Here is a 15,868-nt window from a genome sequence, read left to right as displayed (position 1 = left end):
CATCCCAACTGAAAATGTACTCATTACTTTGTGGTAAGCTAAGTTAAATAGTCTTCATCAGTAAACCAGGCTACTTCCAAGTTGCTATCTACTTTGATCTATGTCACCAAACAATTTTACTAGAAACCTTGAAAACTTAGGGATACTAGTCACATTTATGGAGAAATAGGTTGAACACATGCCTCTAAACAAAGAGCAGAAACTGCTGGTGTGAAATTCAGGGGTGACTGAATCAAGTAGGTTTGATCCAACTGCCAAAAGTTTTCTTTGTCTTGTTTGGCCAGCTTAGACCACAGATAACAAGCTCAGACTTTTTCTATAATAATCAAAAATTTATTGAGAATGTGTACAGAAAAAATAACCATCTACAGAGGTAAGCACTTCTCAGGGAACAGGTTTGGGTATCTTACAGTCAATGTTGTTTTATAGTCAAAACTGAACTGTGTAATATTTGCTAACTTCGGTGTCTAAGACAGAAAATATTTGCTTTTCCTGTTCAGACTGGTCTTTGTCAAATTGTCCTTTATGCGTCTCCAACCTGAAATGGAAAAAAAAAAAGAGTATGTTGATGTTCTTCCAATGAAAGAAGTGCATAAGGCTATGATGACATGTTGATAGTATAGTTCATACATAGCTATATTAGTTGGGAATTAAAAATGTAGCATTTAAAATACACAAAGGCAAGGGATTATTCCTGATCATGAGACTATCCATTTATCTATCCATTGAAAGAAACAGTAATTGTAGAAGGTGCACTAAAATTAAAGTACTAATAGTTCTGTAACAAAATGGTAAACAAAGCCAACTTCTCTAAGATGCAATGGACTTAATTTCAGCTGCCCATGCTCAGTGTTTGAAATTATTACAGTGTTCTGTGTTTATTTTAAGTATCCCCTGTGGTCGAACCTGTTTGACATTGCCTAAGTTGTGCTGCTGTCCATCTACTGACAGTCTGTTGAATGGGATGATTTTCATGGCTGATTTCTTCATGGAGTACCACCGGTCACGCCAGGTTGCCCAGATAATGCCATTGTCATATCCAGATGGACCAGCATCTTCTGATGTGTACACACCACCTAAGAAAAAACAGTTGAAGCAAAACAGTTGGTTGCTTTCTAAAATGGTTACTGTGCCCATACATTTTTCTAGTCCTGACACCTCCATGGCATCCCTGGGTGTCCTAACAGACCCTGTTCACTGCCTTTCTCACCCTATTTTGTTTCTCTCAGGATTGATTCTCACACTTTGGAATGGAGAGCAGTCATAAATTACTACTACTGGTGTTAACAACTATTGCAAAGAAAGGGCTACACCAGATTGGAAAATCCAGAAGGCAAAGGGTACTCTAGAAATGTGTTTGTCACTGAAATGTGGTGTCCTGGGCTATAAGCACTGAGAAGACACCTTACCTATATAGTATTTGCCATTAAGGTGGCCAGCATGACATCTATTCATCCACCACCCAGATCCATCTTGCTCAGCACAGTTGCCTTCATAGTTATCATTGTCATTATCGTGGGTACTGAACCGCATGCCATTGTGGTAGGTGTAGGATTTATCACTTGGGTCATCTCCAAAATCATATCCATCAAAGGCATCCCCGGCTTCACCCCCGATGAAGTAGGCGTAAGTCAGTCGATACTTGTCTTGTTCATTTCCCACTCTGAATACAGCGTAGTCAGCAGTGCTGTGAACAGAGGGCAGTGCTGAATATGAGCATGCTGCATTCCCAGCACATGCACTAATGAAAAATATGTCAGTGTTAAAACTGCAGAAAAGGCATTGATTGCATCCTAGCCTTTTAAAAGGAATTGTTTTTATGTGATTGTGGGTTCAGTGACACACATCCTATCACCTTTTTGCTCCAATATCAGACATATTTTCTGACCTCTAGTCTTCAGTGATGTATGAAATATCTACACTGTCAACACACATACACACACACACACACACACACACATATATACATAATCTTCCAGGTTCATAGTAGAGATAGAAATAAAAAATAAAATAATAGAAGAGAACAGAACAAAATAGAAGGGGCCTATAATGATAATGCAGTCCATAAGATATGTAAGACAAAGAAACTTGAAGAGAAGAAACAGATTCCTTCTGCCTAATAAATGAGTGCTGATAGCATGAAGAATGCATGCTGATAGCCTTCTGACAGGAACATATGTCTGGCAACAAGACACACCAGTGACTACTGTCATACCTGTAAGTTCAGGAGCCAAAGCAGTTCCATGCACAGGTTAGCTGGTCTAAGGGTTCATAATTTTTTAGGAGAGAACTTTTATCAGTACAAACTGATGCAGCAGTGGGAGCAGTAGGTTTTAAGCTGTCATTTTCAGAAGCATCCTAACCAAATACCTTTTTTTGCCACTCCAGTCCTCCAGCTCTATTCGTAAGGTGTATGGCAGAGTGGACTGTGTACTTATTAAATGCATCTTTTCATTGCCCAGCCAGAACTCAGTGGTGTCATCTGGAGACAGATGTCCAAATCCTTCCTTGTACTGAACCCAATTTTTATTGAAGTCTTCGCTCCCATCCAGTCTCTGGGGGGAAAAAAAAATCAAAGAACACCAAAACCAAAATTAGAAACCTCATTCAAAAAGATATGTATCATATCTAGGTAAATAAAAACAGTGCTGATGCAATAAGTTTGTTTATAGAAATAATACAAAGTGGCATACCCTTTGTAGTACTGTCCAGCCATTGCCATATGAGTCAATCTCGCAGTAGACTAGGAATGACTGCTTGGCTCTTTGAGGCTTGATAAAGTACAGACCACTTTTCCTTGCACCTTTGTTTGCAATGTCTTGACAATCTGAAGTAAAGATATTCCAAAGATAATTTTCAATCTAGCTACAATTCTATCCTTTCATTTATTTTATATTATAACTTTATTAGTGCAAGAAATGCAATTTATCTGAATACCATTGTTGCCAAGTTAGCTATTTAGTCCACATACTTCAATGTCATGGCCATAAAAAATCCTACTGAGGGTCACAGGACTTGTGTAAGGTGAAAGTCATGTAGAGTTTAGGCAGTGTGAAACATAGTCATTGCATTGATTTCTACAGCAACAAAGAAAGACATTTCTCAACCTAATGGAATAATTTTATTTTTTCCCCACATGGCTTAGTAGAAATGTGGTAATGAGTTATCTTCTCTTTGTCCCAGGTCCATGGAAACTCTAGTCATGTCCCTCATGTTTAGCACACATTTTGGGATAATCGTACTTTGGCCAAAAAGGTCAGGCAAGAACAATGTTCCACCTGAATCTTTGCCTGCAGAGCATCAAACTTGTACTGACTGGTCTTATAATTTGCGATTTTATATATCTTTGCAGAAGTCTATGACCCATAAGATTACAAATAAATCATTGATGTGATGCCAAGCGGCAGCACTTGTAGCTTCATTAACCCTCCACCACACAAGAAGCATTTTGCACACCTCTTCCAGTTGTCTCCTGAATTTCAGTCCTGTCTTTGCAAGGCTCCTGACATAGTACCTCAAGCTGGGCAATCTTCTCTGTCAGCTCTGTGATCCTGTTGCCGTTCATTATATGTATGTCTGTCAACTCTCTGGACAGAGAGACATAAAAATGGGTTATTGTATTGGCCATTTGAGAATGTGTAATCCACATTTATTTCCCTGGACCATTTATTTTCCTCATGCATCTAATGTGCTGCTACATGCACCCCTGTAAAACAGGGTGCCTCTGTTAGCACTGGAATTTAGAGTTAAGGACCGGCAAAATAGAAAAGTGCATGCTTAACCTCATGCAAAACTTAACCATATGCAAAACTTGACCTTAATCAGCAAAACTCTAATCAGTAATTAATGTATGAATATAATTTTATGGAAAGTTTTACTTTGCTCTCCTGACTTAAATTATAAACTCCTCTTCAATTATGGATGTATTTGTAAAACATAAGTGCTCTAAATAAATTGCGGTAAGTGTCAGAATATCCAAATAATCTTTGACATAATATCATAGAAGTGGAGATCTGTCAAAAAACATATCCTTAAGATTTAGAAACGTTAATGATATCTGCAATTTTATTTGCAATGTGAACTTATAAAAGACTATCACTGAGTTTATAGATACTTATGATTTAGAGTTAGGTAACTGAGTTAATTTTCATGGATATATGCAGAAAAATTGGCCAGAGTGAATAATTGCATAAATATTCCACATACTCTACTTTACAGCAAAAACTCATGACATCCAAAGGTTACGAAAAAGAATTTAGGGATAACTGGCACAGCAGAAGAAACATAAATAAAAATATTGCCAGGCTTCGTTACATTCTTATCTTGCACTTCTTGCACAATTATTGGTTTATACAGGTGGGCAGAGAAGTCAGTATCAGATCTTCATGATCCTTCTGTGTCTTGCTAGGTAGCTACTAATGACAGTGTGGGCAGAGCTGTCCACAAGAGCACAACAAAACCTTTCTGAGAGAGGCTTTTTGGCACTTGACAAAAGAACAGAAAGAAAACAATTTGTATTGTCACTAATAAAAGAAGTGGGAGATACCTACTGTATAGTAGTTTCATGAGATAATATAGTGTTCTCATATCTGATAATTTCATCAATTATTTTCCTGGACTTTTGAGTGAAATCATCAATTGAATCTATAAAACAGAAAATGTACAAAATAATTGGAGTTAGGCAAATTAAAAAAAGAAAACCACATAAATAATATTCTTCAGTTGTGCACTTATTTTTATATGCTCACTTGGTAATGTCTGCTTGTCTGAAGGATAGAGGCCTTGGATGTGTTCAATCAGATGGTCTGCTGTTACTGTGGCATTAGAAATCCGCTGCAAAATTCTCTCCATTTCCAACAGGTCAATATCCACAGAGGGATGGTATTTACTAAGGAAATCTGCAATGCCACAAGTTGTTGGGCAGAAACTACCCTAGGGAGTAAAGAGAAATAGTTGGCAATGTTCCAGGGGCAAAGAAAGCAGAGCAGAATATTTGGGCAGAGGAATTTTCAGACACTGCTGACACAAAGGATAAAGGGTAAAAAAGGGCAGGCATTTGCAGCAGACTTTTTCTGCTGTATTTCAATTTTCAGAGACAGTTTTACTTTCACACTATATGCACACTATGGCAAGAGAACAGTGCATGCCATTATTGTAGCCTCTGCTGGATATGTGCTTTCATCCACTGTGCAGCCTCCTGTACACTTTTACCAAGCATATGCCGTTATCAATAAATAACACGTTTAAGCAAAGCACATGTGTTAAGTACCGAAAACAATGAGGAGGTTCAAGTGATAATGCCAGTTAATAATCAGCATAGGAAAGCTTTAGTTGCATTCTTAAGATAAAAGAAAACTGTTCAGGTACTTACAAATCTGTCATCCAGTATGCAGCAGTTTTCGCTGGTAGCAACATACTGAAGAGAAGAAAGAGGGCCATTTTTAGTGGAATTTCTCCAACATCCCTTTCTGTGCTAACACTTTTCCTAAACTCTGTCTCTTCACTTACCGCCATGCTGGTAGAGAAGAGCAGGGACAGGAGAGACCCCAGGGGAGCCCAGCTGCACAACCTCAGCCCCATCGTGTCTGTCCCACCCGACCGCCCGGCTCAGCTGTGCAGGCAGCAGCCCTGAGTGTTCAACCTAGCACGGGGTGGCAGCAGTTTAAGGCAGCAGGCTGAAGCTGGGGGCGGGCACTGGGAGGTGGTGGGAAGAGGTGGGGTAGGGATTTGAGGTGGATTCCCAGAATTTGCACATACACTCCTCCCATTTTCAGAAGCCGCTTTGTGCTTTAGTCGCTTGAACTGTGCTCCAGGCAGGTTTCAGGGGAGGCAGGAAGGTGAGACAAGGCATGGAGATGCTACACCTAGTCACAAGCGTAATCAAACTCGCACAGCGCTTCATAATGGGGCTGGCAGAAGTTTCACTCTAGTAGTACAGGGAAGAGCCACAGTAGCAATTTGAATTATCTGTACCAGCTAACAATGTCTTAACAATAAATGATATTTTGGGATTATGTAGGCCTCTCCCACCACAGATCTCTACATGTTTTGCAAAGAGACTCAACATTATTTTCCCTATTCTTTGGATGACAAAACTGAGGCAGAGAAAGGTATGAAGTCATTGGGCAGTGGCATATCTGGAAAAGAAGTCTGTGGTATTTCTCACAGACAATGAAAGTACGAATGTTCCCTATCCTTCAACACAGTGAGTCAATTCCAATGGCTTTGGTCAATGCTTCCTTGCTGGGGAAATACTGTTGTTGGTATCTGCCTTATTCAATAATGCTACAAGAGCGCTGACAAGCCCTGTGTTCACTATGGGCTTTGCTCCAACAAATTACTGCAGTATGTCCTTTTGCATGCTATCTTGTATTGGCAGCATTAACACCTTTCGACCCATGACCTAGACCTGGTCTCTGAACTATGGAGTCTGCAGAGAAAGCCTGATTTTGTGCCTGTACAGCACGATGTGTGATGAGGTGGCTTTTCACTCTGTTAGAACCAAATGTTGGTCAACAACTGTTGACCAAATGATGAGAAGAATGGTGAGAATGGGGTTCACAGATAGATCTCTTGTTAACTGAAGTCAGCTTTGTGATTTCAGGCAAATGACTTCATCTCTGTACAGCAGGATCGATGTTTCAACTTGGCTTAATAGGTACTTAAAACATGAGAAAAAAGCATTCTATAGGAACCTGATTATTAGAAAATTATATATAATTATGCCCTGAAATATGGAGAGCTCCTGACTTGTATATCCTCTTTTTATCTAGTCAAATCAGGTCAAACAGAAGACTCCCGTCATATTCAGAGATACACCCACATATTGCCAGAAGGAAATGTGAGTGCTTAAGATGCCGAAAATAAAACTGATAGGACACTTATGTGAGGCTGAAGCATTGCTTCTGGCAGAGTCTGCTTTCCAGTAACTGTACTGAGGAGCAGTGAGTTAGCTGCCAGGCTGCCAAAACTCTTTTCCAAAGGATGACTGATGCAAAAGGTTTGTCTTTCCAAAGCTGGTATTAGTTAACTTCAAGAGCCACGTGCAGAATGTGCTCTTGTTGACCCTACTGATACAAATAGGACATGGTTCCACTTTTTACAGAGTTACTTCTGTTTCATAAAGTGTGAAAATAAAGGAAATAGAACTGGGTAGAAGTCCATCTGCTGTTGTGGTTTTTTTACTGTTGCTTCACTGGTGCTGTTAACATGGACTGAGGAAACTACCGCTGACCCTCCTTGTCACTGCTGCTCATACACTGAACTTGCTTTGCTTCTTCTTTGCAGTTCATGACACAAGGGTCTACAGGGTCCTAGAGATACCATTCCAGAGGCTGTGCACCAGCAGGAGTCCCTTAGGTGTGACAAGATATCATGAGCAGGTTGCTGGTATGAACTTTACGAAGTACCAGCATTAACACAGGTGTATACTGCACAGTACAGATGGGCACGTACTGTTCATGATGCAATAGTGAACCATGTAGCACAATTCAAGTATCCCTCATCCTCTGTCAGAGTAAAGAATACATCTTTTCCTTTTGCCACTAGAACTAGTACATATAGGCTTGAAACTCTGTCAGAAGACTATTTGGTAGCAGAAAATGAAAAAAAATTGTCTTGTGTTCCTGGGCAAGAATTTCAGGAGTCAGAGAAGATGACAACAGTGAATTCTGGCAGTAAAAGCCTAGTTAATCTTGAGTTAGAAGCTCTAAGACTTTTTAATTAAAGCATGAGAATGACTATAATAACATAATAACAATGTATAAATAGAGTTTCAATGTTCAAGCTAAATGTCTCATTGGCGGGAAAAACAAAAATCATTATCCCTACAAATGGGTTAGGAATAGGAAACCTGAATTTTCAGTCAGATGCTTATGTTACACAAAATTATCACTGTATATATTTACATTCATGAAGGAGTCAATTTTCAGCATTGCCTCAATGATTACCAAATATTTGCACACTGCAATTATAAGTGTTGCTTAGCTGTATTTGTGGTTACAACTGTGGTACTTCTTAGCAGAAGATGTAAATATTTAAACCTCAGGAAATTTTTGTTTGCTTTACTGATTACATGGTCATGAATCATTTCATATATTTGCTTCTGTTTTCTTTCCTTATGTTATTTCACCTTTCTGTACTTAGAAAGATCTATCCCTACTTTTAATTTAGTTGAAAGCAGTATGTATTCTTAGTGGAATGACTACATGGTATTTTTCCTCCCTTACATATCACTTTGTCTTGGTGGGTCCTGATTGCAAAACAGCTGACCCAATTACCGAACAAGTGTGCTAGAGACCTAATTGTACCCTCAGACATGTCCAGCTTAATTTAGCTGTGTGATTTTCTGGCCAGTGTTTTCTTTCCAGTAAGTCTATTTGCTGGTTTGGTAACAGATGAGGGACAATTCGTGTAGCACAGGTGGAAGGAAGAGTTCTCAAACTCAGTGTACTCTTTCCCTGCAATTTATTTTTGAGGAAAGAGTAAAGGTAAAAGTAAATCATTATGTGTTTGAAAGAGCTTTTTTCAACTCAATATTGATTTTTTGTCAGCCACTGGGACACTATCCAACATGTTCCCATCATTCATAGAAAACTTTTCCTCAGAAAATCAAAGCAGAAGAAATATATTTGTGTCTGTTAATTAGTTTCTGAATATCAGAATATCCTTATGGCTGCTATGGAAGAGGATCTGTTTTTAAAGCTTATATGTACTTGCCTTAGGAATCTAACTTGAAAAATCAGTCTACAATATTTTAGAAATGCTTTAGTGATGTGTTTTAAGATTTCCAGTGGTCTTGTATTACTGTTTAATTGAAAGTGTTCAGTGGACTTGACATGAACTTGCATTTTTTTAGATGCTCCAGAAGATAATTTTCCTATTTAAAAATAAATATTGAAAAATACCAAATGGTAAATGCTGAAAAAAAATCCATACTCTGCTGTGCTATCCATCACCAATATGTATCACCATGCTTGCATTACTAAACAGATTAGTGGGAAAAATCCCTTTTGCTAGGTCAATCAATGAGTGAGTGATAATTAGCATGAGAAACAGAGACAACTAAAAAGCTTGTCCAGTAGTGAAGTTATGCTGATGGTGGGCGAGAAAGCCAAGTGCACTAAAGTGAAAACGGAAGAAAAGAAAGGTTTTGTAACTCATCTTTCTCTTTCAATTTTAAAAATGGGGCAAAAGGTAAATCACAGCTTTTTTTTTTTCCCAGTTGAATAGTCTACTCTGTGCAGCACATTTCCTCCTCACCATTCCTGAAGTTAAATGAGTCAACAAAAATCAGTTTCTGTGCAAGGGAGAGCCATTAATTTCTATACACTTGTGACACCAGTAGAGGTACTTGTGTTTCAGTTGAAATACTGGCTGGAAATAGTGGTTTCTTTGAAAACTGAGTGTAAGAAATGTATGTACTTCATGCCAGCTAGAACCTTTCATTTTGACAAGAAATTATGGGATATTTTGCTGCCTCCATACCGTGAATACATACTTTTAGAGTGTATTCTTTAACACTTACAAGCTAATGTATTTTCTTAAATCAAAACATGGAAGTTACATTGATTCGTGACTTTCCATGTCAGCACTTTTAATAACATAAAAGACCCTTTGTTTTCTGCAAAGAATAACCAAGGGTTATTGCTTTAATACATAGTTCTTATTTTGATGTAAACTATTACTACAAACAAATTTAAGTAAATATTAAATTAAATTTAAAATAATTTTTAAAATTAAAAAAATTAATTAATTTAAATAATATTAAATTAAATTAAATTGCCAAAAATCAAGGCACTTCATCATCATAATACTTCTCAAGACACCTCATATCCATAAGCCAGATATTTCATGGATTGAATGAGCTATTATCTTATTTTTTAAAATCTCATTGTGTGTGTGTTTAGTTAGTTCTTCTTAATTTCATGCATTAAAGATTTTATTTAAACTTCTTTCAAGTCTTAAGGTATTAAGAGTGAACATATATCTGAAAAAACCTGAATGTGATATAAAGGAATGAAGTCAAGATGATTCAGAAGATTTTGTAGTTTTGTCATAGCTGAGGTTTTTCTGAGTCCTGGAGCATAGGATGTTATACTTCAAAATTCTAAAAATCTACTAAAATATTGCAGTGAAACATCATTATTGAGCTTTGAGTTGTTTGTGCCTTATTTAAGGGTATTTGATGCAACACAGTAAATTCTCTGCCTTTACTGATCTACAGAAACCATTTTCAACTGTTGATTAGCTTGGAAAAGGTTGTCAGACTGTCTGCAGAAGAGAGATTGCAGTGTATACTTTACCTTGAGGGCAAGAACAGTGAACTTATTTGTTAAACAAGGAGATGCACTAATTTGTGGGAACGAGATAAGTAGTGAATTCAAATATTTGCTGAGTATTTTGTAATTAGTTGAGAGGACAGAGCCTCAATAAACTAAACAGAGCCTACTTCAACAATTGAATATTTAGTCTGATATTATTGGTTTGGCCAGGAACTTACTGACAATAACATTAAAGGAAATGCAGCAAAAAATGTAATGTATTTCTCAATAAACACCTGACGTGTGAAATACTTTGCTTGCACTTTTTTAAGAAATCAGAGGAAGCCTGACTGTCAGAAAAATCCGAGAAATATAATGTAAAGTGTATTTGTTTTGGAAAACTGTACTCTGTGTTGTCCTCCCTGACTTCCGGGATTAGGCCTGAATGCTATTAATTCAGGACAATTGAAGTAGAAGAATGAATTCCACAGTTCTTTTAGACACTATCTGTGCTCCATGCTGGTGCATGAATCTGTTTAAAGGAATAGAATCACAGGCTTAAGTTTGAAATATTAATAGTACTAGCCAATTAAATGAAAATATAAGTGTTTAGGGTCACCGAAGGAAAGCAAAGCTCAGATTTATCTGCATGTAAACCATGAGCAGAAAAAAACAAGTCTTTTTTTTTGTCTTTTTTTTTTTTTTTCTTTTTTTAATCTGTAATCTTTTTCTTTCTCTGGCATAAAAAATAAAGCCAGAAGATTTTTATACCCCCCTCTTTCTTCTCACAATATATGACACCAACTCTGGCTCATTCTTAAAAATTTTACATTAAGCAATGGGTTCCTATCACGTGAGTGAGTTGTGACAGCTTTTATTGTTGACCCATATCCCCTACACAGGTCACAAATACAGTCAAGTCTTTACTAGCACCTCCTGTCTGTGAATTCCACACAGGTTTGGTACTGATTGTAGCTTCTTCTGAGCTTCACAACCACACAGTGCCATCTGATGTCCTCAAAGAGCAATAAACTGTTCCTAAAATCTCTTAAATCATTTAAAAAAATCTCAAAATTAAGACTTGACCATTGCAGAGCATTGCTTCCCAAGCCTATCTGGAAAAGAACCACTGTATCATTTGCCTGTGTTTTCGTTAAAACAATCCTAAACTCTGTATGAAATAATGGGCTCTGAGCTAATCATTACTGCTCAGGATGGAATGATGATGGAAATGAAAATTCAGTCTGTTGTAAGAAAATAATTTGTGAAATGGAGGGGATAGAGGTAGTGAATAAATTACGCTCTCAGAAAAGTGGATAATTTTGCTGGAATCTCAATAAGCTTATTAAATAGTCTTATTTTTGGACAAGTATAAATTGAGTAAGAAACAAATTCGCTGTGGGAACCAACCGAATACAGGCTTTGATCCCTTTATCACTTCACTGCACCATTGCAATTAATGGAATCAATCCTAAATCCTTTCCTTGTGTTTTTGGGAGATCAACACATGGGTGTGTCTTAGCATTATGTTGGATATTAATTGTCTCACATAGCTATCAACATCCATATGCAAATTTGCTAAAATTGTATTTAAGGTTCCATAAGGACCTTGAAATGCTTTCTGACAAAGCAAGAGCCAGTCCTTCCCCTGAACCATGAGCAGTGGCTGTCAAAATCCATGCTATGAAAATACTTGAGAGAAATTAAAAGAATAAAGCACCTTCTAGATTCCAAGACTGCTTCATCAACGTAAACATGTGCATGTGAATATTTATCTCTTGATACAGGTAAAATGCCCGGTTCATCCGGAGAGAAAGAAATGCAGGAATGGTAGGAGCAGGCGGCTGTTTTTGGGGCCAGGGATTGTTTTGCAGGCGATGAGGGTGCGGACAGCGGTGAAATACAGCCACCTACCGGCCTTTGGGTCCCTTGGCCTCAGCAGCCAGCTCTTCCCTCGCACAGTTCAGCTTTGCAGCATGAAAACGTGCCCCAATCCAGTGAAAGTTTTAATTACGTCCCTGGGTTAACAATTGTCAGTGATTGGCATTTATTTTGGATGTGTTCAAGCACAGAAGGGAGGACTGCGGCACGCTGGTAACAGTGTCCCAGCCAAGGCGAGCTACGCCTGAATTTCACCCCAGGATTTGAGAGGATTGCATGACTTGCAGAGGATTAGCCGTGTTTCCTGCCATGCTGCAATATGTTGGCATCTGACTGGTAATGTAGTCCGTATCAAAACACACGTGAAAGACACTTTAAAATACATTCATAGAGAGCATCTGTCTGTATGTCTATACAGATAGCCACATATACCAGACAGTACTCTTTCTGATTCTTGTTTCAAAGTTGACTTTAAGGAGCTACAATAAATATATATTTAGGACAAAATTCTCTGGAGTCAACTATGCATACATTACCTGGTGGTTTTTCTTCCCTACTGTGATTATTTGGATGTTTACTAGTTTATAGGGACTCAAAACAAATTTTCAACATAATAATGACATACTTTCATAGTGTAGTAATAAAAATCTGCATAGGGAACCAAATTTTCTTTCTTTATGACCCCTTGGTTCTGTCAGTTTAATAGATTAGGACAGGAATCATTCATCACTCAGGCACTTAGAACTTAAAATGGTGCTTTACAGCCCTTCTCTGCAATAGGAAAACATTGTACCTCGCTAAATAAAGAACCAAATTCTGAGTTGACTATTCCTATCTTCTCTCAACTGCATTATTTCTAAACACAATTTGAACATAGTCTAACTGGAAGCCTTATCAACAATTTCCAGAAGTACTTTTTTTCAACATGGCTACTTTTTACATCAATAAAACAATAAAACCCCCTCTCATCATCACCACATACTTAGCATTGTCAGTGTTACACCAAACGTTTTACTTTTCATCCTTCCTGCAGAGATCCCAATTTTATTAAGCAAATCCTAATTTTATTATGATATCATGTACAAGATGTAATCCAAACCCACTTGGAATAGCAGTGTCCTTGTTAAGGATGGCCAAGCTGTTGTGTCAAGAGTAGAACGTAAGAGTCTGGCTCAGGCAGGGTCCTGGCTCATGTCAGACACGGAGGATTGGCTCTGGAGTGCCTGTACCCGATTAGCTCTCTGTGCAGGTGTCCGGAGACAGCCCTCCAGCTCAGACATCAGGACTAGGAAATCGTTCCTCCTTATATAGGAGGGAATTTCCCGGCTTGCTGACATCTTCCTCACGTCCACAGACGACAAATTCAGTCCGGGACCTGAGAAATACTTTCTCTCAGAACACAGACGTGCACTCCCACACACACAGTCTTTAATAAACATAATAATGTTTTTAATAAACACGTTTTGTACTTAGGAGAGGAGGACAAGGTTTCGTGAGGATTCCATAATCGGACTGACACGCTTCTGAAGTTATTCCGAGCCTTGTGCCGGGGTTTCCCCAGCCGAGGTTTTGCCCCTACACACCGCCGCTCGCTCCGGTGGTGACACGGCCGCGCCCGCCAAGGCCGCAGCTCCTCGGGGATGCGGCAGCTCGCAGCCTGCCACCGAGCCGTGTCCAGCGCGTCCGAGCACACGGACCATCACCGCCCTACAGCTCCCCGGCGCTCTCCCCCGCGCACTCCGGCTTTATAAACTTCTCCCGCCCCTTTTCCCGATCGCCTCCGCAGGCCCCAGCTCCTCCCCAGCCCTGTGTTTGGCCGCCGCGGCCGAGGCGGTGCCCGCGCTCCGCCATGAGCTGCGCCGCGCTGCTGGCTGCCCGGGGGCCGCGGCTCCTGGGGCCCGCCGCCCGCCCTCCCCGCTGGAGCCGCCGGCGCAGCGCGGCCTGCGAGCCCCCGGCGGGCGCCGCGGTGCGCATCGGCTGCGCCTCGGGCTTCTGGGGGGACACGGCTGCCGCAGGTGGGCGGTGGGGCGGCAGCGGCTGCCCGGGGGGCGGCGGGGAGAGCCGGCTGGGCGGCGGGGGTCGGGGCACGGGCACGGGGGCCGGGCGAACCCGGCGGGCGGCGGCCCCAGCGCCACAGGCAGCCCCGTTGCGCAAGCGGCCGGGCCGGGGCTGCCGCCGCACGGCGGGGCGGGGCGGGCCGGCACCGGGGGTAGGGCCGGCACCCCGGGTGCCCCGTGCTGATGGTGCCTTCTTGCCTGCCCCGCCAGTGCCGCAGCTGCTGTACGGAGGGAAGCTGGATTTCCTCGTCTTCGATTACCTGTCCGAAATCACCATGTCGCTGCTGACGGCCGCCAAGGCCCGGACTCCCGTAAGTAAAGCCGATGTCCGGCCCCGGCGTGTCGGGCTTGGCCGGGGAGGGTGCGCTCCGGTGCTTCGCGACCTGCCAAACTCTCCTTCAGCCCAGATCGTGCCCGAAAGCTGTTCAAGGCATACCTGCTTACGGGGACACGGTTTCTTAAGTAAACTTTTTTATTCGCATGTATTTATTTGCATCTCTACAGTTTCATCTAGTGAAAGTGTTCATGTCGTTTCCCATCGTATTCCTCAACCGTTTTGAGAGGTAGTTTTTCTTCCCTGTTTTCTGTATTAACCGAGGAGGTGGATTTGGTTGACATTCTTTAAAAAATGGTTACAGCTCTTAATTATTTCAGGTTTTAGGTTACGCTCCGGATTTTGTCTCCACTGCCATGGGTCCCTATATAAAAGATATTCACAGGAAAGGTATGCTACTCCTTGCATGAGTTTGTATGTTAATTCAGTACACTTGCTTATGGAGAGTTGGGGCTGTTCACTCAGAGGAAGAGAAGGCTCTGGGAAGACCTTACAGCACTTCCAGTACCTAAAAGGGGCTTGCAAGAGAGGTTGACTTTTTACATGGATGTGTAGTGAAAGAAGAAGGGGGAATGGCCATAAGCTGAAGGAAGATTTAGATTGGAGACTAGGAGAACATTCTTTACTGTAAGGGTGGTGAGGCACTGGACAGGTTGTTGAGAGAAGTTGTGGATGCCTCATCCCTGGAAGTGGTCAAGGCCAGGATGGATGGAGCCCTGAGTAGCCTTGCCCATAGCAGGAGACTTGGAACTAGGTGATCTCTAAGATCTTTTTAACCCAAACCGTTCTAGGAAAAATCCCATTGTAATTGATGTGGGGTACAGGTCTGATGGTGAAATTGGGTTGATTGAAGATATTTGATCTAGTTGTAAATATATACCTATATTTCCATGAATATCTTAATGTAGCTTTAATTTGTGAATGGCAGATTGCTTTACAGATGTTTTTTAAAATATGTGATCTAGATATTTTCAAGGTAATTTAAGTTTTTCAAAATTCCCACATAGTTCTACAATATGACTTTGCACTCATTCTTTTTTTGTTTACACAAGTAAAGTTTCACAGCGTCTACTCCTGTTGCTGTCAGAGATGTTTGATGCTGTCTGTCTGCCTCATTACATGTGTCTTTCTGGTCACTTTCTCCTTCCATTCATAAAGGAGAGATGAGAAGTAGCTATAGCAGTTATTTTTCTCTAAACAATTTTCTACTGGTTTATTCTGATCCTTTCACATGTTCACATGTTAAATGTGGTTTATATTTTAATGTGGTTTTCATATTTTGTTTGATTGAATGTCTGTTACCTTGTGAAGGTGGTACCTTACTTGGGTTTCGG

The 15,868-nt window shown here is 40.4% G+C and overlaps 2 protein-coding genes across 2 annotated transcripts in view; one reads left to right on the top strand and one right to left on the bottom strand.

Annotated features, from left to right (window-relative positions):
* Positions 1-311: 311 nt before the first annotated feature.
* FGG (fibrinogen gamma chain) lies at positions 312-5,658 on the bottom strand. Its single transcript, XM_005517995.3, has 10 exons — positions 5,509-5,658; positions 5,372-5,416; positions 4,749-4,932; positions 4,551-4,644; positions 3,457-3,587; positions 2,694-2,827; positions 2,371-2,555; positions 1,410-1,687; positions 907-1,076; positions 312-538 (listed from the first exon to the last, which is right to left on the bottom strand). Exons 1-10 carry the CDS (start codon positions 5,578-5,580, stop codon positions 524-526), a joined length of 1,308 nt encoding a protein of 435 aa, XP_005518052.2. The 5' UTR covers positions 5,581-5,658; the 3' UTR covers positions 312-523.
* Positions 5,659-13,992: 8,334 nt separating this feature from the next.
* Positions 13,993-15,868, top strand: part of LOC102100225 (uncharacterized) — a 55,556-nt gene continuing 53,680 nt past the window's right edge. Inside the window, exons 1-3 of the mRNA XM_088056937.1 lie at positions 13,993-14,158; positions 14,411-14,511; positions 14,855-14,924. Coding sequence (XP_087913063.1) covers positions 13,993-14,158; positions 14,411-14,511; positions 14,855-14,924 — 337 coding nt within the window. The remainder of the gene's footprint in view (positions 14,159-14,410; positions 14,512-14,854; positions 14,925-15,868) is intronic.

The sequence above is a fragment of the Pseudopodoces humilis genome, chromosome 6 (assembly GCF_049639895.1).
Source record: "Pseudopodoces humilis isolate 2021_Gansu_Grassland_sample_001 chromosome 6, ASM4963989v1, whole genome shotgun sequence".
In the NCBI taxonomy this organism is placed as follows: Eukaryota; Metazoa; Chordata; class Aves; order Passeriformes; family Paridae; genus Pseudopodoces; species Pseudopodoces humilis.
The sequence above is the reverse complement of the archived record's forward strand: the minus strand, read 5'-3'. Positions and strand labels throughout refer to the sequence as shown.

Coding starts and splice junctions, on each gene's coding strand:
- FGG (XM_005517995.3), bottom strand. CDS start 5,580: ATGGGGCTGAGGTTGTGCAGCTGGGCTCCCCTGGGGTCTCTCCTGTCC. Junction 2,828..3,456: donor TCAGGAGACAACTGGAAGAG/GTGTGCAAAATG, acceptor TCTTTACTTCAG/ATTGTCAAGACATTGCAAAC. Junction 2,556..2,693: donor GCTGGACAGTACTACAAAGG/GTATGCCACTTT, acceptor TTTTCCCCCCAG/AGACTGGATGGGAGCGAAGA.